The sequence below is a fragment of the Theropithecus gelada genome, chromosome X, assembly GCF_003255815.1.
Source record: "Theropithecus gelada isolate Dixy chromosome X, Tgel_1.0, whole genome shotgun sequence".
NCBI classification, from domain to species: Eukaryota; Metazoa; Chordata; class Mammalia; order Primates; family Cercopithecidae; genus Theropithecus; species Theropithecus gelada.
Genome location: NC_037689.1, coordinates 34,139,360 through 34,165,540, shown reverse-complemented (window position 1 = coordinate 34,165,540; position 26,181 = coordinate 34,139,360). Strand labels below are relative to the sequence as shown.

General features: G+C 38.9%; 1 protein-coding gene across 3 annotated transcripts in view; it reads right to left on the bottom strand.

Moving 5' to 3' along the window:
- The window catches only part of FRMPD4 (FERM and PDZ domain containing 4), an 869,452-nt gene that overhangs the window by 191,936 nt on the left and 651,335 nt on the right, over positions 1-26,181 (bottom strand). For all 3 annotated transcript variants that reach the window (XM_025372626.1, XM_025372627.1, XM_025372628.1), the window contains one exon: positions 22,897-23,013. In XM_025372626.1, coding sequence (XP_025228411.1) covers positions 22,897-23,013 — 117 coding nt within the window. The remainder of the gene's footprint in view (positions 1-22,896; positions 23,014-26,181) is intronic.

The window sequence follows — 26,181 nt, the reverse complement described above, 5'->3', positions numbered from 1 at the left end:
CAGAAATCCAACCCAACCTGCTCCTTATAGGAATTTAAAAGCTTCCTTGACTTTATTCTCCCTGTTCTCTTTATTGTTCAGCTCTACCTCCTATCTCTCTCTCCCCAGGGTCACCCTCTGATTCTGAAGATCTTTAAACCCACATTTTGAAAACTTGCTTTAATCATTTACATAATAGAACTCTGTCCAATGACTGGAAAATAAAGCCTTTAAGAAATATATCATTCTGAAGACAGTTCCAGTCTACTAAATATTTAAGCTAGGAAAAAAGTCACTGCTAAAGGTGAACAAAAATAGAAGAACAGTTGCTTAGCCACATGACAGAGTTTTAACCTAACTATAAATTGTACCTATGGAGTTGAAGTCATGTCTTTAATTTCCAATAATGGTGGAGGAGAATACTTAATATTTAACAGTATATTATCTTATATATCCCAAGTGTTCTATGATAACAAACATATTGTGACAATCCAGTGCAAATGGGGAAAGGAGAAGAGATTGCATGACCTTCCAAATGCCTTGTTACTAGTCAGGTTGAGGATTCTGAGCAAACACACCAGCTGAGGGTGGTCTCATTATAGGTATTACAGGAGGATTGAAGGTAACCCAGGTAAAATTATGAAGAAAAATAATCACCAAGCTAAAAAGGCATTTGGATGTATTCTGTAGAACAGGAGTCTGCAAACTATAGCCTGTGGACCAAATCCTCTCAGCCACCTATGAGCTAAGAATGATTTTTACATATTTTAGTGGTTAAATAATATTTCATGATACCTGAAAATTATATAAAATTCAAATTTCAGTGTCTGTAAAGTTTTATTGGAGCACAGCCATGCTCATTCATTTAGCATCTCTGGTTGCTTTCATTACACAATGGCAGAGTTGAGTAGTTGCAATAGAGACAATATGACCCACAAAGCCTGAAATATTTACTATGTGGTCTTTCACAGGGAAAGTTTGCTGATTCCTGGTCCCATTAGAAAACCATCTCTTCCCCAAGTGGTCTGGTGGGATCGATTCCATTTCCATTTTAGAGGCAGGCCCTACTTGGCTTAAGCCAACCCACACCTCCCATCTCCCCTGCCCAGAGTAATTGGTTCAGTTTTGGGTGTGTGGCTTCCACCAGTCCAATCAGTGAGTAGTACAGCTGATTCTGAGAATGCTGGGACACAGGTTCTCTTTCTCTTCTGAATGGCCAATGTGAAGATGGAAAGGGATGCAGATATCAGGATTGAAACTCAAGGAGTAAGGCAAAGTGAAGAGATCTCAGAGAGATGAAACAGAGTCCTGATGCCTCTGGGACCTTCTTTAAACTACTTCTTCTGAAAATGGCCCTGGCATGCACTTTGTATATTATTGCTATTATTATTATTTTTACTATGGGGAAAAAACACTTGTAATTTTCGTCATTTTAAAGTGTAAAGTTCAGGAGTGTTAAGTGCATTCACGTTGTTGCACAACAGATCTCCAGAACTTTCACTTTGCAAAAGTGAAAATTTATACCCATTAAACAATTGTCCTTCATCTGCTTCCCTCAGCTCCTGGTAACCACCATTCTGTTTTCACATCTATGAATGATACTTTAGATACCTCATATGAGTGGAATCTACAGTATTTGTCCTTTGGAACTGGCTTATTTTACTTAGCATAATGTCATCAAGGTTCATCCTTGTTGTAGCATATAACAGTATTTCCATAGTTTTCCACTATATGTAAAGACCACATTTTGTTTATTCATCTGTCGATGGACATCTGGGTTGCTTCTACCTCTTGGCTATTGTGAATAACACTCCTATGAACAAGAGTATGCAAATACCTCTTTGAAACCTTGCTTTCAATTGTTTTGGATATATACACACTAGCGGGATTGTTGGATTGTATAGTAGTTATATTTTTAAGTTTTTGAGGACTTGCCATACTGTTTTCCACATTAGTTATACCACTTTACCTTCCCACCAACAGTGCATAAGGGTTCCAATTTCTCCACATTCTTGCCAACACTAGTTATTTCCTCTTTTTGTGAGAGTAGCTATCTTAATGTATGTGATATCTTTATGTAGTTTTGGTTTGCATTTCCCTGATGAATAGTGATGTTGACCATCCTTTCACATGCTTGTTGGTCATTTGTTTATCATCTTTGGAGAAATGTTTATTCAAGTTCCTTGCCCATTTTTAAATTGAGTTATTTGACATTTTGCTGTTGAGTTGTAGATGTTCTTTATATATTCTGAATATTAACCTCATATCAGATATGATTTGCAAATATTTCCTCCCATTCCATAGGTTGCCTGATTTTCTTTCTGTTGATCATGTTTTATGATGCACGAAAGTTTTGAAATTTAATGTAGTCCCATTTGTCTATTTTTACCTCTGTTGCCTTATATTAGGCTTTTGGTGTCATATCCAAGAAATCATTGTCAAATCCAATATCATAAAGCTTTTCACCATGGTATCTTTTAAGACTTTTTCAGTTTGGCAGCCTTGTCAAAGATCATTTAATCATGTATGTGAAGGTATATTTCTGGTCTTTCTATTTTATTCTATTGGACTATATGTCTGTCTTTATGCCACTATCACATTGTTTCCATTATCAAACCTTTTATAATATTTTTTGAAATCAGAAAATGTGAATCTTCCAACTTTGCTCTTCTTTTAAAAAATTGATTTGATTATTCAGGGTTCCTTGAGCTGCCATACAAAAATTAGGATAATGTTTTCCTCTTACTGGAAAAAAATTTCATTGTCTTTTTTACAGGAATTGTGTTGAATTTGTAGACTGCTTTGGGCAATATTGACATTTAACAATGTTAAGTCTTCCAATCCATTAGTATGGGATGTATTTCCATTTATTTTTGTTGTCTTTACTTTCTTTCAGCAATGTTTTATAGTTTTCAGTGTATAAATCTTTCATCTCCTTGGTTAGGTTTATTCTGAAGTATTTTATTTTAGTGCTATTGTAAATGGAATTATTTTCTTAATTTCCTTTTTGATTATTCCTTTTTAGATGCAACTGATTTTTCTGTGTCCTGTAACTTTGCTGAATTTGTTTTAGCAGTTTGTGTGTGTGTGTGTGCACGTGTAATTTTTAGTGTTTTCTACATATAAACTCATGTCATCTGTGAATAGAGATAATTTTAGCTCTTCCTTTCCAATTTGGATGTTTTTTTTTCCCCTTGCCTAATTGCTCTGGCTAGGACTTCCAATGCTATGTTTAATAGAAGTGGTGAAAGTGGGTGTCCTTGCCGCCTTCCTAATCCTAGAGGAAAAACTCAGTTTTTCAGCATTGAGTATAATGTTAACTTTGGGCTTTTTATAGATAGCTTTTATTATTTTGAGGTAGTTTCCTTCTATTAGTTTGCTGAGTGTTTTTTCTTTTATTATGAAAGGTTGTTGAATCTTAACAAATGCTTTTTCTGCATTAATGTGCTGTTGAATTCAGTATTATTAGTATTTTTTTGAGGATTTTTGCATCAATGTTCATCAGTGTTATTGGGCTCCAGTTTTATTTTCTTATAATGTCTGTCTGACTTTGGTATCAACCAAAGGTTTTTTCCACGAATCTGTGTAACCTGGGGATCAGGAGATTCCCCTCTTGAGCCCATGCCACCAGGACCTTGGGTCCCAAGCACAGAGCTGTGCAGATTCTTGGCAGCCACTTGGCTGGAGACTGCCTAAGACTACCAATTTACCGGGGGTGGGGGGAGGTGGTGGCTATCATGTCTGTGGTTGCCTACTGCCTAAGACTATTGTGCTCCTACAGAGATGGGCAGCGGCCATCATTGGGGCTGCCTGCTGCCTAAGATGACTGACCTCCCAGGGGGAGGGGTGGCCACCATCACCGCAGCTCCAGTCTGCTGGTGCTGGGGAGACTGGATGGTTTGGACGAAGGAGGAATACCCCATAGCCCACACAGCAGCTGTGGCAGATCGTGGCCAGACTGCCTCTTTAGGCCAGACTCTGACCCATCTCTCCTCACTGGACGGGGCCTCCCTACAGGAATTTTAGCAATCCCAGCTAGGGGTTTAAGGATAGAACTCAAATCTCCCTGGAAAAGAGCCCCTGGGGGGAGGGGAGGCCACAGTCTCCAGGGATCAGCAGACTTAGTCTTTCCCCCTGCTGGCTCTGAGGAATCCAGGCACTCCAGATTAGTGGTAATCCCCCCATTGCAGCACACCTGCTCCGCCAAAGGGCAGCCAGAGTGCTTCGTTAAGCAGGTCCTGGATCCTGTGCCTCCTGACTGGTTGAGAACCCCCAACAGGGCTCACCAGACACCTTATTCGGGGGCATTCCTGTTGGCATCATGTTGGTGCCCCTCTGAGACAGAGATCCCAGAGGTAGGAGCAGGCAGCCATCTTTGCTGTTCTGCAGCTTCCACTGGTGATACCTCCAGGTGCGGGAGGGACCCAGGCAAATAGGGTCTGGAGTGGATTCCCAGGGCAACCCTACAGAAGAGGGGCCTGACAGTTAAAAGAAAAACAAACAGAAAGCAACAACAACAACATCAACAAAAAAGTCCCCACAAAAACCCCATGCAAAGGTCAGCAGCCTCAAAGATTGAAGCTAGATAAACTCATGAAGATAAGAATGAATCAACAAAAAAAACACTGAAAGCTCAAAAAGCCAGAGTGCCTCTTCTCCTCCAAATGATGGGAATACCTCTCCAGCAAGGGGACAGAACTGGGCGGGGGCTGAGATGGATGAATTCACAGAAGTAGGCTTCAGAAGGTGTGTAAAAATGAACTTTGCTGAGCTAAAGGAACATGTTCTAACCCAATACAAAGAAGCTAAGAATCATGATAAAACATTACAGGAGCCAGTAACCAGAATAACCAATTTAGAGAGGAACATGAATGACCTGATGGAGCTGAAAAACATAACACAAGAACTTCACAATGCAACCACAAGTATCAATAGCCAAATAGACCAAGCAGAGGAAAGAATTTCAGAGCATGAAGACTATCTTGCTGAAATAAGACAAGTCGACAAGATTAGGAAAAAAAAAAAAAATGAAAAGGAATGAATAAAACCTCTGAGCACTATGGGATTATGTAAACAGACTGAACCTATGACTGATTGAGTATCTGAAAAAGATGGGGGGAACGGAACCAAGCTGGAAAACATACTTCAGGATATCATCCAGGAGAACTTCCCCAACCTAGCAAGACAGGCCAACATTCAAATTCAGTAAATCTAGAGAACCCCAGTAAGATACTCCATGAGACGATAAACCCCAAGACACATAATCATCAGATTCTCCAAGATCAAAATGAAGGAAAAATTGTTAAGGACAGTCAGAGAGAAAGGCCAGGTCACTTACATAGGGAAGCTCATCAGAATAACAACAGATCTCTCAGCAGGAACCCTGCAAGCCAGAAGAGATTGGGGGCCAATATTCAACATTCTTAAAGAAAAGAATTTCCAACCCAGAATTTCATATCTGGCCAAACTAAGCTTCATAAGTGAAGGAGAAATGAAATCCTTTTCAGATAAGCAAATGCTGAGGGAATTCATCACCACCAGGCCTGCCTTGCAAGAGTTCCTGAAAGAAGCACTAAATATGGAAAGGAAAAATCATCACAAGCCACTACAAAAACACACTGAAATACAAAGACCAATGACACTATGAAGCAACTACATCAACAAGTCTGCAAAATAACCAGCTAGCATCATGATGACAGTATTAAATTCACACATAACAATATTAACCTTAAATGTAAATGGCCTAACTGCTCCAATTAAAAGACACAGAATGTGAAGTTGGATAAAGAGTCAAGACCCATCAGTTTGCAATATTCAAGAGACCCATCTCACATGCAAAGACACACATAGGCTCAAAATAAAGGAATGGAAAAATATTTACCAAGCAAATAGCAGAAAAAAGCAGGGGTTGCAATTCTAATTTCTGACAAAACAGACTTTAAACTAACAAAGATAAAAAAAGACAAAGGAGGGCATTATATAATGGTAAAAGGGTCAATTCAACAATGGGAGAAGTCTCCCACTATTGACTTCACCGTCAATATTAGACAGATCATCGAGACAGAAAATTAACAAGGATATTCAGGACTTGAACTCAGCTCTGGATCAAGTGGACCTAATAGATATCTACAGAACTCTCTACTCAAAAATAACAGAATATACATTCTTTTCAGTGCCACATGGTACTTACTCTAGAACAGATCACATAAAGGGAAGTAAAACACTCCTCAGGAAATGCAAAACAACTGAAATCATAGCACACTCTCAGATCATAGTGCCATCAAACTGGGACTCAAGATTAAGAAACTCACTCAAAACCACATAATTACATGAAAATCGAACAACCTGCTCCTGAATGACTCCTGAAAAAATAATGAAATTAAGGCAGAAATCAAGAAATTCTTTGAAACCAATGAGAAAAAAGAAACAACATACCAGAATCTCTGGGATGCAGCTAAAGCAGTGCTAAGTGGGAAATTTCTAGCACTAAATGGCCACATCAAAAAGCTAGAAAGATCTCAAATTGACTCCCTAACATCACAAATAAAATAACTAGAGAACCAAGAGCAAACAAACCCCAAAGTTAGTAGAAGACAAGAAATAACCAAGATCAGAGCAGAACTGAAGGAGATAGAGACATGAAAGCACATTTAAAAAAATCAATGAATTCAGGAGTTGGTTTTTTGAAAAAATTAATAAAATAGACTGCTAGCTAGACTAATAATAAAAGAGAAGAATCAGATAAACACCATAAAAATAATAAAGGGGATATCATCACTGACCCCCAAAAATACAAACAACCATCAGAGCATACTATAAATGCCTCTGTGCAAATAAACTAGAAAATCTAGACGAAATGGAAAAATTCCGGGACATATACACCCTCCCAAGACTGAATTAGGAAGAAGCTGAATCCCTGAATAGACCAATAACAAGTTCTGAAATTGAGGCAGTAATAAACAGCCTACCAACCAAAAAAGATAAAAATAAAAAAGCCCAGGGCCAGATGGATTTACAGCTGAATTCTACCCGAGGTACAAAGGGGAGCTAGTGTTATTTCTTTTGAAACTTGCAAACAGTTGAAAAGGAGGGACTCCTCCCTAACTCGTTTTATGAGACCAGTGTCCTCCTGATACCAAAACCTGGCAGAGATACAACAGAAAAGAAAAACTTCAGGCCAATATCCCTGATGAACATTGATGTAAAAATCCTCAATAATATACTGGCAAACCAAATCCCAGCAGCACATCAAAAAGCTTATCCACCACAATTAAGTTGGCTTAATCCCCAGGATGCAAGGCTAGTTCAACATATGCAAATCAATGAACATAATTCATCACATAAACTGAACTAAAGACAAAAATCACTCGATTATCTCAATAGACATGGAAAAGGCCTTCGATGAAATTCAACATCTCTTCATGTTAAAACCTCTCAATAAACTAGGTATTGATGGAACATATCTCAAAATAATAAGAGCCATTTATGACAAACCTACAGCCAATATCACACTGAATGGGCCAAAGCTGGACGCATTCCCCTTGAAAACTGGCACAAGACAAGGATGCCCTCTCTCACCACTCCTATTCAACATAATATTGGAAGTTCTGGCCAGGGCAATCAGGCAAGAGAAAGAAATAAAGGGTATTCAAATAGGAAGAGAGGAAGTCAAACTGTCTCTGTAGATGACATGATCCCATATCTAGAAAACCCCATTATCTCAGCCTCAAAGCTTCTTAAGCTGATAAGCAACTTCATCAAAATCTCAGGATACAAAAACAATGTGCAAAAATAACAAGCATTCCTATACACCAACAATAGACAAGCAGAGAGCCAAATCATGAGTGAACTCCCATTCACGATTGCTACAAAGAGAATAAAACACCTAGGAATACAGCTAACAAGGGAAGTGAAGGACCTCTTCAAGGAGAACTAGAAATCACTGCTCAAAGAAATCAGAGAGGACACACACAAATGGAGAAACATTCCATGCTCATGGATAGGAAGAATCAATACCATGAAAATGGCCATACTGCCCAAAGTAATTTATATATTCAGTGCTATTCTCATTGAACTACCATTGACATTCTTCACAGAATTAGCAAAAACCACCTTAAAATTCACATGGAACCAAAAAGGAGCTCATATAGCCATGACAATCCTAAGCAAAAAGAACAAAGCTCGAGGTATCACTCTACCAGACTTCAAACTATATTGTAAGGCTACAGTAACCAAAACAGCATGGAACTGTATAAAAACAGACATATAGACCAATGGGACAGAATAGATATCTCAGAAATATGACTGCACATTTACAATTATCTGATCTTTGACAAATCTGACAAAAACAAGCAATGGGGAAGGAATTCCCTATTTAATAAACGGTGCTGGGAGAACTGGCTAGCCATATATAGAAAATTGAAACTGGACCCCTTCCTTATATCTTATACAAAAATTAACTCCAGATGGATTAGAGACTTAGATGTAAAACACAAAACTATAAAATCCCTGGAAGAAAATCTAGGCAATACCATTCAGGATGTAGGCACAGGCAAAGATTTCATGATGAAAACATCAAAAGCAATTGCAACAGAAACAAAAATTGATAAATAGGATCTAATTAAACTAAAGAGCTTCTGCACAGCAAAAGAAACTATCATCAGAGTGAACATACAACATATAGAATGGGAGAAAATTTTTGCAATCTATCCATCTGACAAAGGTCTCATATCCAGAATCTATAAGGAATTTAAACAAATTTACAAGAAAAAACAACCCTATTAAAAAGTGGGCAAAGGATATGAACAGACACTTTTCAACAGAAGACATTTATGTGGCCAAGAAATATATGAGAAAAAGTGAACATCACTGATCATCAGAGAAATGCAAATCAAAACCACAATAAGATATCATCTCATGCCAGTCAGAATGGTATATTAAAAAATCAAGAAACAACAGCTGCTGGCAAGGCTGTGGAGAAATAGGAATGCTTTCACACTTTTGGTGTTAATGTAAATTAGTTTCAACCATTGTGGAAGACAGTGGGGCAATTCCTCAAAAACTTAAAACCAGAAATACCGTTTGACTCAGCCATCCCATTACTGGGTATATACCCAAAGGAATATAGATCATTCTATTATAAAGTTACATTCATGCATATGTTCATTGCAGCAATATTTACAATAGAAAAGACATGGAATCAACCTAAATGCCCATCAGTGATAGACTGGATAAAGAAAATGTGGTACATATACACCACAGAATACTATGAAGCCATAAAAAGGAATGAGATCATGTCCTTTGCAGGGACATGGATGGAGCTCAAAGCCATTATCCTCAGCAAACTAATGCAAGAACAGAAAACTAAACACCACATGTTCTCACTTATCAGCAGGAGCTGAAAAATGAGAACACATGGACACAGGGAGAGGAACAACACACACTGGGGCCTGTAGTTGGGGGTTGTGGGGGGAGGGAGAGCATCAGGATAAATAGCTAATGCATGTGGGGCTTAATACCTAGGTGATGGGTTGATAGGTGCAGTAAACGACCATGGCAGATGTTTACCTGTGTAATAAACCTACAAGTCCTACACATGTATCCCAGAACTTAAAAAATATGTTCATACCATACTATAGTCTATTGAATGTGTAATAACATTGTGCCTCAAAAAACAATGTACACACCTTAATTAAAAATACTTCATTGCTAAAAAGTGGCAACAATTGTCTGAGCCTTCAGCATATCATAATCTTTTTGCTAATGGAAGGTTTTGCCTCAGTGTTGATGGCTGCTGACTGTTCAGGGTGGTGGCTGCTGAAGGTGAGGTGGCTGTGGCAATTTCTGGATACAGTATTCTTTGTCACTTCCTTCTGGCCTATAAGTTATCTATTGGTAATTCCACTGATAACCTTATGGAAGCTGTTTTGTGTGTGATGAGCTATTTTTCTCTTGCTGCTTTCAAGACTCTTTGTCTTTGACTTTTGACAATTTGATTACAATGCATTTTCGTGTGGGTCTTTTTGAATTTATCCTGGTTGAAATTCTTTGAGCTTCTTGAATTTGTATGCCCATTTTTTTTTTCCCTCAAGTTTGAAAGGTTTTTGGCCATTGTTGGTTCAAATAAGCACTTACTCCCTCTTTTTTCCTTCTGGGAGTCCCATCATGCATATAATGGTCTGCCTGATAGTGTCCATAAGTCCCTTAGGCTCTCTTCACTTTTATTTTTTTCTTTTTAATCCTCTGACTTTGTTACTTCTAATAATGACTTCTAATAATCTGTCTTCAAGTTTGTTGGTTTTTTTTTTTTCTGTCAAATCCAGTCTTCTGTTGAAACCTCTTGAATTTTTTTCTGTTCTGTTATTATATTTTTCAATTCCAGAATTTGTTTGGTTCTTCTTTATAGTTTGTGTCTCTTTGTTGATATGCTTATTTTGTTCATGCATCATTTTCCCGAATTTATTTAGTTATTTGTGTTCCATTTTAGTTCATTGAGCATGTTTAGTACAGTTACTTTAAATTATTTGTGAGGGAGAATTGATCTGTGTTTCTTTAGGGTCAGTTTCTGGAGTTTTATTTTGGCACTTTGATTGGGCCAGGTTTCCCTCTCTCCTTGTATGCCTTGGGATTCATTGCTGCTGCTGTTGAGACTTGGGCATTTGAGAAACAACCACCTCTCCTAGTCTTTATAGACTGATTTTGTGCAGGGAAAAATTTTTACTGATTAGCTCCACTATAGATTCTAGGACCTCTCCAAACTTTTTCTAAGGATGTGCTGTCTTCTCTGCATGTGCGTCTATGCTTTTAAACATCTCCAATTTCCTAAGCAGCTTGTTGTTCCTATTTCTTCTCAGAAGCCTGTGAACCTTGCTTCTGCTGGTGTCTGCCTTTGAAACTGCAGCTATAACATGCCATGAAGATCATGTCTTGTTTTCAGCAGCTTCCAAACAAGGCCACCAGTGCTTCACCAAGTCCCGTCAGTGCTCTGAGTAATGTAACTCAGGAACCAGTTCCTTAGGCAGCCTCCAGACTAGACCACATGCTGGATGCATGGTCCGCTCTTTTGTTTTCATCCTAAAAGAGGATTCCCAAGGTGGGAGGTTTCCTGTTAGTTGCACTGTGCTAAATCAGATAGGGAGAGAAGCATGGATAACAGGTACGCAAAACTTTTTAAAACTTTCCTTTCCTTTTTGCTGGAATTCCTTCTTGGTTTTACATTGGTCTAGATGCTGTAACTTTTCAACTGGTCTTTAGAATTCTCACAAAGTTATTCTGGTCAATAACTTGTTGTTAATTTTGTGGCTCTGTGGGAGAATGAGGAACTGAAGCTTCCTAGTCTGCCTTCTTGCTGACATTACCCCATTTTATGTATTTCTTATGTCTGGCATTATTTTATAACACTTTTAGATTTGCAGAAAAATCACAGAGCATTCCTGTATATTTGGCACTCAGTTTCCCCTATTGGTAACATCTTACATTAGTGTGGTACATTTGTCACAATTAATGAACCAATATTGATACATTATTATTAACTAAAGTCCATATTTTACTCAGATTTCTTTAGGTTTTACCTAATGTCCTTTATTTGTTCCAAAATTCCAACCAGTATACCATATTATATTGAGTTGTCATGTATCCTTAGGCTCCTTTTGGCTGTAACAGTTTTATCACTTATTTTTTAGGTACATAAACCAACAAATTATTTTTATCATTGAAGCCAAATTGATTTAGAATTTTTTGTTGCTTGTACCTCACAGGATTCCCAGATGATACAGATTTCTAGTCCAAACACATTGTTGTATAATGAGAAAAGTGAGGCCCACAGTGTCCTAGAGATAATCCACCATCACAGAGCTAACACTGAAAGAGCTGGGATTTTAGCCCAAGTGTTTTTACTCTAATATCTGTGCTTTGTTATTCTATGCCACTTGTTGCTAAAATACACTGCAACCACACTATTTCCAGAAAGATAATTTTATTGCATCTTGAATTTCTGATAAACAGCCACACTAACATATGAATTGGTGACAAGGTTTTGATAAACGTTTAGTGTCTTATTATAAAATATAGGCTTTACCTGAATGCCTAAATTCTTATAATTTTTTTTATTTCCATAGGTTATTGGGGAACAGGTGGTGTTTAGTTACATGAGTAAGTTCTTTAGTGGTGTACCCTTCACCCAAGCAGTATACATTGTACCCTATTTGTAGTCTTTTATTCATCACCTGCTTCCCACCCTTTCCCCTGAGTCCCCAAAGTCCATTATGTCATTTTTATGCCTTGACATTCTCATAGCTTAGCTCCTACTTATGAGTGAGAATATATGATGTCTGGTTTTCCATTCCTGAGTTACTTCACTTAGAATAATAGTCTCCAGTCTCATCCAGGTCGCTGTGAATGCCATTAATTCATTCCTTTTTATGGCTGAGTAGTATTCCATCGTATGTATATATACCACAGTTTCTTTTTCCACTTATTGATTGGTGGGCATTTGGGTTGGTTCCACGTTTTTCCAATTGTGAATTGTGCTGCTATAAACATGACTTCTTTTCCTCTGGGTAGATACCCAGTAGTGGGACTGCTGGATCAAATGGTAGTTCTATTTTTAATTCCTTAAGGAATCTCCATACTGTTTTCTGTAGTGGTTGCACTAGCTTATATTCCTACCAGCAGTGTAGAAATGTTCCCTGTTCACTGCATCCATGTCAATATCTACTATGTTTTGGTTTTTTGATTATGGTCATTCTTGCAGGAGAAAGGTGGTATCACACTAAATGCCTAAATTCTTTTTTTTTTTTTTTTTTTTTGGAGACAGAGTCTTACTCTGTCACCCAGGCTGAAGTGCAGTGGCATGATCTCGGCTCACTGCAATTTCCGCCTCCCGGGTTCAAGCGATTCTTCTGCCTCAGCCTCCTGAGTAGCTGGGATTATAGGCATGCACTGCCACGCCTGGCTAATTTTTGTATTTTCAGTAGAGACGAGTTTTCACCATGTTGGTCAGGCTGGTCTCAAACCCCTGACCTCATGATCTGCCCGCCTCCACCTCCTAAAGTGCTGGGATTACAAGCGTGAGCCACCATGCCGGGCTAATGCCTAAATTCTTCTAATGACATTTCTACATCAGTAATTTAAGAAGAGATACTCACTGATTTGTGTATCAGCATTTTCCCTCATGGCCCACTGGATATAAGGCTTCAGAAACAGGTTTATTCATCCATCCATCCATTCATCCATCCATCTACTGATACAAACATACATCTAAACATCTATTCAACAAATACTTATTAACTGCATACTATTTCCCAGACAATATTCTAGGCAGTACAAACTAATTTTTGTTGATCTCCTTTATCTCCTGTAGAATAGTCATGAGTCTCCAGTAATTTCTGGGCCAAAACCAAATGGTACCAACATATTGAACTCATTAATCCTTTACCCTTTTGGGGGTTTTATGTAGGAATGTGGGCTTGATAATGTGGGAAACTGAAGTTTAAATGTTGAGCTAAAAAACAAAACAAAACAAAAAAAACCAGCTGAGCAACTTCCCATGAGCTTGGAGCAAAAGAGGAGAATGGTGTTATAGAAGCTGAGAGAACAATCTAGAACAGAATATCACCAAAAATGAGTTGAGGACATTTACACAGCAGCCTTATAAAATTCCACAATGATAATAAGCAAAATTTTTCCAAAACACTATGGATAATTAACTTTTTGAAAGTACAATGGGGTTGTTTTTCTGTCGACCATTAGTAAGAGCAACTTGCTATGTAATTTTCACCTTCCTAATAATTATTTGCACTTGCATTAAGCATTCCATTGTGACTGGGCTGCCCCCTGCTATCACTTCCTGTCCTCTGTACCCCTCCCACAAAGTGCTGGTTAGAGGGGGAGAGCAGCTGCAAACTCTGTGATTGATAAGCAGACCTCCTCCCTGTGAACACCCACCAAAAGGAAGGGAGGAGTCATGGCATTTTCATATTAAAAGTTGTACTTCTCTGGTGAATTTTGACATTGTTCCTAGAATGACCTTTAAGGTAGGTCATAGGTGTCAGAGCTAGGCAAGAAATGCATGCTGATAGAAGACACATCATAGAGCTTTCTGGCAACAAGTAGGACAAACTGGGGTTCTCTGAGGTCCATTTTTAGCTCCCTGCAACCTCAGAAAAGTCATTTTACTGATCTCTGCTCTAGTTTCTTTCAAACATAAAACACGTGTTAGCTCCTCATTTCATGGGAGGGTTTTGAAAATTTATCAGTTTGTGAATTAAAAATATAAGAATGGGCTCAAATGGATGATGTTTTAGAGTAGGGGATTGGCAAAGTACTATATAGCCCATGGGTCACATCCAGCCCCCAGTCTGTTTTTGTAAATAAAGTTTTATTGGAACACAACCGTGTCCATTTATTTGCATATTTCCTATGACTGCTTTAACACTACCATGGCAGACTTGTACTGTTGAGTCATAACAGAGACCACATGGCCTCCAAAGCCTAAAATATTTACTATGTGGCCATTTACAGAAAAGGTTTGCTGACCTGGCTTAGAGGATTACCTTGGGGGTGGGGGAAAAAAAGTATGTATCTTTTTGTGAGAAAACCTATCCTTGACAGGGCATGGAGATTGCTTTCTGAGGGAGTCAACAGCTAAAAGCAATCATTTCTCCTTGCTAAGCCTTTATTGAGAAGGTCATGTGAGAAATGATTTTTAAAAAAGAGTCAAGAGGTGAGGTTGGGAGGTGATGGCTAAAGGCTAATGAGTTTTTAACAGACATGACCTTCTAAGAAACATGAATGACCAAGGAACCCTGCCATATCCTTTCTTACTTGTGTTACTTCCCTGTATTAGCCAACCACTTACACTGAAAACGATGACATAGAAAAAGATAGGGCTGCCCACTGTTCTTTTCCTTTCAGTTTTCCCTTATTCACAGCGAGTCAAAGGGAGGGAGTGTTAGTAGGATGTGCTCATATTAAGAAGTACAGTCAAAACAATTGAGTTAGTTGTGTGCAGCATGTCTACTGTTCTGATTAGAATGAAAGACATATGCATGTATAAGCTATGAAATACAAATTGTATAATTTCAGTGATTCTTCAGACAAGTTAATGCTCTTATATTTTCATCTGCAACTTTCATCATACAAAGATGATCAGTAAAATTCCTGCTAATAATTTAAAATTTTCATTTGTCTTATTATGAAATGTCATTAAATAGGCTGGGTGCAGTGGTTCACGCCTATAATCCCAGCACTTTGGGAGGCTGAGGAGAGTAGATCACAAGGTCAAGATTCACCATCCTTGCCAACATGGTGAAACCCCATCTCTACTAAAAATCCAAAAATTAGCTGGGTGTGGTGGCGCGCACCTGTAATCCCAGCTACTCAGGAGTCTGAGGCAGAAGAATCTCTTGAACCCAGGAGGCAGAGGTTGCAGTGAGCTGAGATTGTGCCATTGTACTCCAGCCTGGCGACAGAGAGAGACTCCATCTTAAAAGTCATTAAACAGGAAATAAAAAACTCTATGACATGTTGACAGAGAGACCACAGACGAAGGGGAAAAGCTTTACATTTTCATACCTTTTCCAGCACTTTTATCCTGCTTTTTGAACAAGGGACCTGCATTTTCATTTTGCAACAGGTCCTAAACATTATGGAGCCAGCCCCATGTGCTCAGCAGCACCCTTTAAGATCAGAAAGCATTTTTGAGTTTCTCCCAGCCTTCCCAACCTGAATACCTAATACCAAACCTGTGTTTCTGGAGCGGCCGGATGGCATGCTCCGTGCAGCAAATATGTGACATGGCTACTCTTGACTCAGATTGATTTGAGTGTTCACTGGCATCAAGAGTAGTGTGATCTCTCATCATCCTTGCAATAGAAGGGGCTCTTCACCAGAAACTGGCCATTGATAACAAGGCTTTATCCAAGCTTTGAGAGGAGCTACAGAATAAGGGCTTGGCAGGAACTGCAGTTTCCCACCTTTTGGTGGACCACAATATGGCACTTCTGTCACCAGCCCTCCTGTCTCAGTTGCTCTCCTTTTTTTCTTTTTTTTTTTCTTTCTTTTTTTTTTTTTTTGAGATGGAGTTTTACTCTTGTTGCCCAGGCTGGAGTGCAATGGCACATTCTTGGTTCACTGCAACCTCTGCCTTCCAGGTTCAAGCAATTCTCCTGCCTCAGCCTCCCAAGTAGTTGGGATTACAGGCATGCGCCACCATGCCTGGCTAATTTTGTATTTTTGGTAGAGACAGGGTTTCTCCATGTTGATCAGGCTGGTCTCGAACCCCTGACCTCAGGTGATCCACCCACCTTGGCCTCCCAAAGTGCTGAGATTACAGGTGTGAGACACCGTGCCCGGCCCTGCTCTCCTTTTATGCTGGAGTACAGACAATACTGAAAAGACATCTGCCACCAAGGTGATTCCATGTCCTCTTAAGTTCAGCCAATTTACTTGGCAGCAACACCCATACCCCCACGTGGCATTTGGCACAGGCCAGAATTTCTGCCTGTGCCCCAGCCTTAGGCAATACCATCAAAATTGCTCTCTGCAAGGGTTGGCTCAATCTAGAAAGAAGAGGTCCAGAGGCCACTCAAAAAAATCAAGGGTGGCAGGCAGCCCCAAGCTAGTATTTCAATTACAGGCTGTGATGGAAACCTGGTCCTCCAGGTGTTTCTCCTTTGCACAGGTTGGCCATCCCTGTGATACCGAATGGACTTTGTGACCCACCTCCTGTACATCCCTAGGGGCTATATACAGCACAGGAGAAGAAAGAGGTGACCCAGTGCACTAGCTAACCTGCTGTCCACAGCTTGGCCTGAATATGCATGTCCCAACTCTGTTGTAGTCAAGTGGCCCAAGGAACTTCAGATAATTACAATCCCTCCAGATACTTTGGCTTGCTGGACAAATAAGGAGAGAAACTCAGGGATTTGTCCTAGAGTGAAGGCCAGATTAAGTGAGCCAGCAAAGTTTCAAGAAGAAATGCACAGGGAAAATGAAACAGCCTCTGATACAGGAGAAGTTTGCCTAGCACAGCTCTTTGTGCCATATGCCAAATTAGATCTGGAATGATAGAGTCATTTCAGAGCTTTCCTGTTAAAAGCCCTTCCATCAACTCTGCAAACTTACCTTCCAGCTGGGAGCAGTGATTATTAACTCAGCAGATAGGTGCTTTGTCAGATTCAAAAGAAAACAAATCTGCTCCAATGAAGAGAATAAACAGCCCCTAATGTTCAGCCTGGGAAGCTTTTGTATTGACAGGGCAAAATTAACTTTCATTTCATGTAATGATACTATTATATTGACTTTGTTCCCCCCATTCCAGAATTATAATATACTTTCCTCCCCTTGACTGGATGCTTGGGATCTAGGAACTCATTGAACCAAATGACATTTGCTCTTGCCATGAGGCAAGTATTTGATTTTTATGCAGAACCCATCGTGTGTACTCAAAAGCAACATATTTAAGAATTGTTCATCAAAAACACACACAAAAAATGAGGCAAACTGCCTGTCTTCTAACATATTGCTAGTTCTTAACTCTTTGGATACTTATTAACCTCACAGAATAACAGAGTAACCTATCACCAAGAGATTTATCTTATTTCCTTCATGGGCACAACTGTTAATTTCCACAGAGACCTGCAGCATTTTATTAGCAGAGACAAAAGATAACAACTTGTGTAATCTCTCAGATCAATTTGTCCTTTGTTGGGTGTGTATTAAAATGTAGTCTTGATAAAGTAGGAAATTGGTGTCTGCTTCAAATATAAAAATATCACAGGAGATGATGGGCACAACCACAATATCCACATCCCAACTTTACACCTTAACTCTTCTTGACATTTAAAAAAATTTTTAGAGAAGAAAAAGTTCAAGGGAATTCACCACAGAATAACAGATAAAGGGACTCCACAGAATAACAGTAAAAGTCTCATGAAATCTTATAGTAAAAATCAAGAAATAAAATATCCAAAGAATAGCCCTAGAACTACCAAATAATATTTGAAGATAACCTATTAGACTGGGTAAATACTTTGAGGCTCACACAAAAGAATGAGGTAAGCCTTTTCTGTTTCTAATTTCCATGATGACAGAATCCTATCATGTTGACTTGACTATCTTCTGCTGTGGTTGATAAGAAAGGGCACACAAATTATTTGTATTTATTCAGATTATTATTTTCTGGAGACAGATAAGCCAAAAATACATTTCACATTGACCATGGAATAGATTGACGGATGAGAATGACTAAACTACTCCCAAGTTGAGCCAAGCCCATACTGGAGAACAAAGTGGAAGTTTCCACATCTCATTATTAATTTCCACTCTTCAGGATTCAGAGTTGAATTATTCTGCATTAAGGAGATAGTACTCAGTTTAATTGCCCACCATGGGAATTGCTGGTAGAATAATAGAATAGCATGTCTTGTCCAATCCTCATGCAGGGCTACTTTTTGTGCACACAGAATGAAGGTGGCCAGGAAGCCAGCAGGCCAACAACAAAAAAAAAAGCCTCTCAAATTTAGAACTTGAAAAATCAGGCCATGTGCTTCGGAACTGACCCTCCAGTCTCCTCTCCAACCCTCATCTCTATCCTCAGACTCTAACTTGGCTCATCATAATAATCTATTTTGCCAGCTAGTATTGTAATATTCATTTTGCTCGTGTTTTAATTTTTTCCTGTAACTTACAAAACCAAAGTTCCAGATTTATTGAATCATGGTACTTTTGCATTAACTCTCCCTACCTTCACAATCAAACAAGCATATTTTTACCCAATTTAACTAAAAAATGGTGTTCCTCATTCTCTGACTTTTAAACATGTATTTTAAAAACACCTTATCTTGTATTGTCCAAACCAGAACACTTTGAGAGCAAAAGGAGGTGCTGTCTGTAATTACTTCAGAATGACACCCATAAACCAGGACTCTCCTGGGTGAATGTGATTGTATAAGTCACTCATCTATAGTCTATATCTGTATCTAATCATCTATACCCGTATCCATATCTATAGCTCTATCATCTATATCTATAGTCTATATCATCTGTATATCTATACCCATCTATATCTGTATTAATACATCAATATCTATATTCTATATCTATGTATATCTACATCTATGTCTGTATCTGTATCTATGATTGGCTCTATAATATATCTACATCCCTTTCCATCTATACCTACCTCTAAAGTTATTATTAATTGATGCTGTTATTATAACAATCACCTTAGAGTATCTCACTTTCTCTGTTTCTCTTCATCTCTCCATCTTTCATCCATTTCTCATTGGGACACTCTTTCCCATGACTCTTTCCTTTTCCTTGTAGTTTCTTTCTATCTGTCTTCCTCCCTTCCCCTGCTCTGCTGTCTCTTAACTGGTAATAATAAGGAACTGAGAAATTTTAAATTTGCATCTATCATATTTCTTAAACAATGTTTTCTGTTCCTTAAAACTGCATTTCATATTTCTCCAAGAATATCAACAAAAGTTTTTCTTTCTCACAGGCTGAGTCTCAGTTTTACCATCCAGAAAAATGGAGTTAATCATTTCTGTGTTGAAGTCAAACAAATGAGATCATGTGTTGACAAGTGCTTTACAGCAGCAACCATAGCTGTTCATTAGAATTACCTGGGGAGCTCCTGAAACTCACTATTCCCAGGCTCGACCCCAGACCCAGGCATCAGGATTTTTTACTGATCCTCAGTCTATTCCAATGTGTGGCCAAGGTTGAGAACCATTAGTTTGTAGCCTATACAGTATTATAAAACATATATTAGCATGTGTGTATTGCATCCTTCATTTAACCTCGTGAATCAGTAACTCTGTAGAAAACAGGTTACCCAGCCCTACCCTAAAAAATTGAGTATGGAAGAGGGAAGATGAAACTTGAGCACATTTTGAACTCTCCTGGGCTATGTCCTGAAAGACTCATTATGTTAAAATTATCTCATTATTTAGTTAGACTCTAACTTTGAACACATAAAAGCCAACTTCCTCCCATAGCTTTGTCTGTCACTCGGAATACTTGTACTTCCATCAAAAACAATTGTTTGATGTGGGTTATTGTTTACATACTAAGATGAGATAAAAAAAAAAGAAAACATCTAAATTTCTCCTTCAAAAATATGCAAGAGAGTGAAAAATTAAATGAAAAGGTGCTAATTACTAACCATAGATTAATTTTCAAATTGTCCCTTTAACTTCTAAAACTAATGAGTACAGAAATATTCCACAGTGCAAACCTGGGCTCCCGAGAACTCTGATAATTAGAGTACCTCTTTGTAATAAACATTACCCAGTAAGTTAAAAAAAAAAAAAAAAAAAAAAAAGGAAAGAAAAATAATGATTGTCATTATTTATAAAACTCATTAGTGATAAAGAACAAACACTTTCAGAAGAAATACTGTTCTTGACATCTTAAAACTTTCTCTGAGAGGACTGTAGAAACTTACTTTTCAAGTAAAATGAAATTGCATGGATTTGGAAAAATGACACTGGTGACTTTGGTTTTAAAACTTGCCATTTAGTAATCAGTGCAGGTTTCTCTATTAAGCTGCTGATTTGCTCTTATGTTTTAACAGTGGGCATTAGGCCAGTGTAAATGTTACACTGACACCCAGTCTGGCTCTTAAAAATGTCAGTGATGGTAATGGTAATGCATGAAGGCAGAGCTAGCTGACATTCCCAGAACCTCTAACCAGTTGGCCTCAGTTTGGATTTCCACCTATTGATCGAATGACCTGGAATGTATGGGAACCCAAATCCAACCAGAGGAAAATAAACATCTGTTTTAATCAGAGAAGTCTGATGCATACCTTCATAAACCCATAAATCCATGTCTTTTAAAAACTATATTTCTTCAGCCACAAATTTTTATTGTTTTGAGTCAAAGCATCTAGGTCACCTTAACTAAGCCAATTGCACACAGTCATAGCCCTGTTACAAAATAGATGGTACAATATAATATTAAAAATTACCATCTTCCTAGCAGCCTAAGGGACTTGGACAAATGGTATGAAATTATGAATTCAAAATCTGGGGTTTGAGCCAAACTATTGGCCTTTCTTCTAATCTTTGAGGTTTCTGGGAGGCTCTGCTCCCACTGCCATTTCTATGATAATATCTCTGTGAGCTCATCCTTAGGAAAGCCTTGGAGAGCCAGGGGGCCACTTTCCAGTCATGTTCAAGGGCATCCTGGATCTTCCTGGGATGGACCCAGGAGTCAAGTACCTCAGAAACAAACTGTGCTCTGAAGGGATGGGAGTCCTGTCCCCTGTGCAGCAATTCTAGGGAAGGAGAGAGATTTGGGCTTCAGAGACTGAGAAACTGTCCACAACATTCACATGTGTTGTCCCTGTTGCTATTTTTCAGTAATCCTCACTTGTATGTGGTGGTGGTGGTGGGCAGGGGTTGGTACAAAAGACCAAATCCCCTAGAAACAACCTTGGCAGATATTTTTTATAAAAATGACCCCTCACCTCATGGTGATCCTGTGTTTGACTAATCAGTCCATAATCAACTTGGCTGGAACAAAGAACATAGCATGTGGTTGTGAAATAATTTTTTTCTGGCCTCCAATCTCTGCTCTATTATGATCAGGCTAGAACCAACCACGCTTCCTGATTTCAAATCTGTTTCATGAATGTCTTATAATTAAGGATATTTTGCTCAGGTTGGAGAAAAAGGGCAGTATGGACCCTTGCCATTTTGAGAAATATAAATGCTCTTTTCACACACACACACACACACAAAACCAAAAAACAAAAAACAAGACCACTCTGCAGCCACTCCAAAAATCAGTTTGGTGGTTCCTCAAAAAGTTAAACACAGACTTTAATTTTGACCCGGCAATTCCATATGTTCCAGCAACTCCACGCCTAGGTATGTGTGTCCAGAAGAAGTGAAAGCAGAGACTCAAATAGATGCTTGTACACAAATGTTCATAAAAATACCAGTAACAATAGGCAAAAGGTGGAAACAACCCAAATGCCCATTAACAGATGAATGAATGAACAAAATGTCCACACAAGGGAACATTAAAAAGGAAAAATAAAAAAGGACAGAATTCTGACATGCCTGAAAATGTTATGCTAAGTGAACGAAGGTGAAGACAAAAAGATATATAATTTCACTTATATGAGGTCCCTAGAGCAGATAAACTTATAGAGACAGAAAGTAGAATAGATGTCACCGTGGGGTAAGGGGAGGGAGGAACTGGCAGTTATTGTTTAATGGGTACAAAGTTTCTTTTGGGTATCATGAAAAAGTTCTGGAAATGGATAGTAGTGAATGGTTGCACAACATTGTGGATGTACTTAATGCCACTGAATTGTACACCTAAAAATGGTTAAAATGGTAAATTTCATGTTATCTTTCTATACCACAATTAACAAAAAACCAGAGCACCACAAAAATCCAAAACTTAAGCCAATGTTAGTGTGAGAAATTTACGATAAAACAGATAATGTATATTATCCTTTTAGCTGATTTTTAAAAAATTACAGATGAGAAAGTAACATTCCTGTCTTGACCACTCCTAAAAAGCCTTGTAAATGAAATTCTTGCATGTCCGACTTTGGTTGTTAGTCTCAGACAATGAATACAACTTGGCCTAATATTGAACGGTGGTAACTTTTGCTCTGAGTCAGGCTTACCATGCTACACAGTGAATTGTCACTCGAAGATGGTGCCTGTCCAAGAATGAAGCAACCCAACATCACAATATATAGAAATACAAGTGTATAGAAATAAATATAGAAATATATAGAAATATAAGCAGTTGGTTTAGGAGATCCAGCTGCTTTAGTCATGGCCTCCAAATGCCTATGAGTGCCTAATTTAAGTATGTTCATTCTCATAAAGATAAAGAAGTCCATTGGCCAAGGATCCTATTGTTCATGCCATCTGTTGAACCTACTTGATGAAGTAGTCTCGCCCATCTCGGTTTGCCGTCATCTCCCATCCATAGGGGGGCACCTGGTTCAAGCCCCAGGGTCCTGAGGGAGGTGGCCAGCCTGAAGACTTCGTCCTGTGGCTGGAAAAGAAAAAAAAAAGCATCATTACACCTGACTCCTGAACATTCCTTCTGAGACAAACTCTGAAAGGAGAATGTGACTTGCTCCTCTTAAATTGGGCAAACCCCCAATTTAAGTTGCAACAAAAATCGACAAATTATCTTTTACAATTTCTAGTTTACAACTTAAATTCAATTCAGGAGCAAAATGAAAGGGTAGGTTCTGGAGAATTTTCTAGGTGCCTGCCTTTCCAACATCAAGAAGAAAGAGGAAGTAACTCCACGTGACAAGCAATAGCAATGGGTAGCCTTGTAGTCACAGTCTAACCAGAGGCCTGAGCCCAGTTTCTGAAGCATTACTGAATCCTGGCTAAGCCTCCTCAGTCCAGGACCTGCAGAAATTCCTCCTTGCCCTCATGAATGCCCAAGACTTCCTCAGACCTTAACCATACTTTGGAAGGAAGTAAACGATGCCATTTTAGGATGGCTCAACATCCCTCATCACTTGGTCCTTTCACTCCAGATGAAGTTACTCACTGCATAGCCTGTAAAAGCCTTTGGGTGGTTCCAAATCCCAGGCTGGCACCACCGAAGCTGGTGGCAGGGAGCAGTGATGATGCTTTCAGGAACTCACAGTCTCAGCTACCTGTGAGCCCTTTGCAAAGAGGAAACAGCACCCCCTGCGGTCAGATGACCACAGAGCAGGCACCCTTCCCCCAGCCTGGTGCCCGCTCAGGCTAGTGAGTGTGGCAGGGGCTAACACAGCTGGGAACTCTCACACTAGGTGCACCCTAAACAACCTCATGTGGTGGCTCTCCCGCAGCAAACATCCAAAGCAGGGGTCTCGGCCTTTCAGACTTTCAATTCCCCAGGATACTGGGCAACTCATCCCTCTCCAGCCCAGCCCAGCCCAGCCCTTCCAGCACCTCTCAAGTGAAACAAGCCTATTTCCTGCATGTTTTCCGCAGATGAACTATTTTGCATAATTTTAACCACCTCCATTACTTTTCCTTAACTTCCTTTCCGTTTTCCTACAGCCTTTATAAAGGATGTAGGAACAGTTTGTTTTTGTTGGAAAAAGTGTTCACAAATTTAATACTGGTCTGGTAAATGTAGAATGCCACCATAGGATTATTTGTGGCCCATTGACTACTAAAAGACATGGGAAGCATTTTGTTCCTCTTTGTGCAAAAGTCAGCAGTGGCAATTTCCTCTGGTGGTTTTTGTTTTTGTTTTTGTTTTTTAAATGTGCTGCTTCCCTGCAGTGAGAGAACACATGAATTTGCTACCCTGAGGTACTATTAAAAACACACACACACACACACAAAAACCCCAAGAAAACCCCACCAATTTCTCTACACTAGTAGAGAAAGCATTTGGAATGCTTTGTAAGGTGGTATCAGGAAAACAAGTTCTTACAGGTATGAACACAGTCTATTCTATTATTAAAAACGTTTCCAAAAGCAATAGTACAGTTAGAGATGGCACAAAGAATATCCTTGTGAGTGAAAAGAGGCCTATGTAGAGAATGCAACAATTTATTCTGGCTTACTCAATTATGTACGGTATCAGAAAGTTTATCTTCCCCAGAGGAGGCTTATTAAAAACAAACTGTCTTTCCTTTCCTTTCCTTTCCCTTTCCCTTTTCCTTTTCTTTCCATTCTTCTTCCCCTCCATGAAATCTTAATCACTAAAGGAAAGACACAGGCTTCCTAATATAATTTACATGTAAAATACAGCATTATAATAATGAGTTGGAGGAAGCTTGAATTTTATTATAAACTACGTTGTCCTGTACAGTATGTTCAGGAGCAGCTAACAACCATTTATCAAGATATTTTCAAATAAAGCCTCTTGTCATAAAATACCAAATGAAGTGCCAATACTGGAAAACTCTACAAATGCAAATCAAGTGACTCTAGCTCAAGGAGCATCCCCTGATACAAAACAAATAATTGAATAATTAAGATCAAATATGGCTACATGTCTGTTAATGTGTTGACAAAAAAATACATGGATCTGAAAGGCCTTAGTATGATTTAGCAAATAAAAAGTGCAAGTGGAAGGAAAAAAACACCCTTTGTAAGTATTTATCCATAAAAACCTTGAGAAAAGTTAACGACACAGGTCGTAATTGCAGAGGGATTTGGCTCTGGCTCCTATGCAGTGTGATGACTACAAGTCCAGCCCTGACAACGGCCAGTATGAGGATTTCAGGCAGTCATAATCCAGGGTTTTATGTACTTCCCAAATTGAGCTGAAAAGAAGCACCTGGCAGCACTTGTTAAATATACAGATTACCAGGTCCCAGAAATGATGATTATGATTCAGCAGGTCTGGAATAGAACAAGAAATCCATGAATAGGCGTAAATGCATTGAAACAATTCAGATGATTCTTGTCTTCAGGTAAGGTTGCCAGATTTAGCAAAAAAGCAAAGTCAAAAATACCCACTTAAATTGAATTTCAAATAAACAATGAATAATCTTTAGTATGAATGTTAGTATAATTTTATTGAAATATATAGGATATACTTATACCAAAAAGTAATGTTATTATTTATTGAAAATTTAAATTGAAGGAGGCATTCTGTATTTTTTAACTGGCAATCTTGGGTTTGGGAAATACTAGTGTTTGCTACCCCAAGCTTAGGCTGAGATCTGGTAGCATGGGTACTACCTCATGGTTTGTTAGAAATGCAGAATCTGCATTTTCTTGAGATCCCCATGTAATTTACAAACCCTGGAAAGTTTATGAGGCATCACCCAAATCAGTGGTTTCCAATGTGATGCCTTACTGCACATTGGAATCCCCCGTGGAGGAACTTGTAAACCACAGATGCTTGGAACCAAAGCCAAGCCAAGCCATTGAAGTCGGAATATCTGGGGATAGGGCCTAGGCATTGGTATTTTATACTACCCAGGTCAGCCAAAGTGGCGACCCACTGCTCCAAGTAACTCTTCTTCTTCTTTTTTTTTTTTTAAATTAGCTGATAAGGTAGGAGAGAAAGGGTGTGGTGATCAAGAGGAGATATGCTGGAGCAGAGAGTTTGAGAAGTATAGTCCCAGGACCAGCAATAGCGGCTTCACCTGGGAATTTGAGATGTAAATTTTGGGGCACCACCCAAGACCTACTGAATCCAAAACTCTGGGGTGATGGGGGTGACCCAGCAATCTGTGTTTAACAAGCT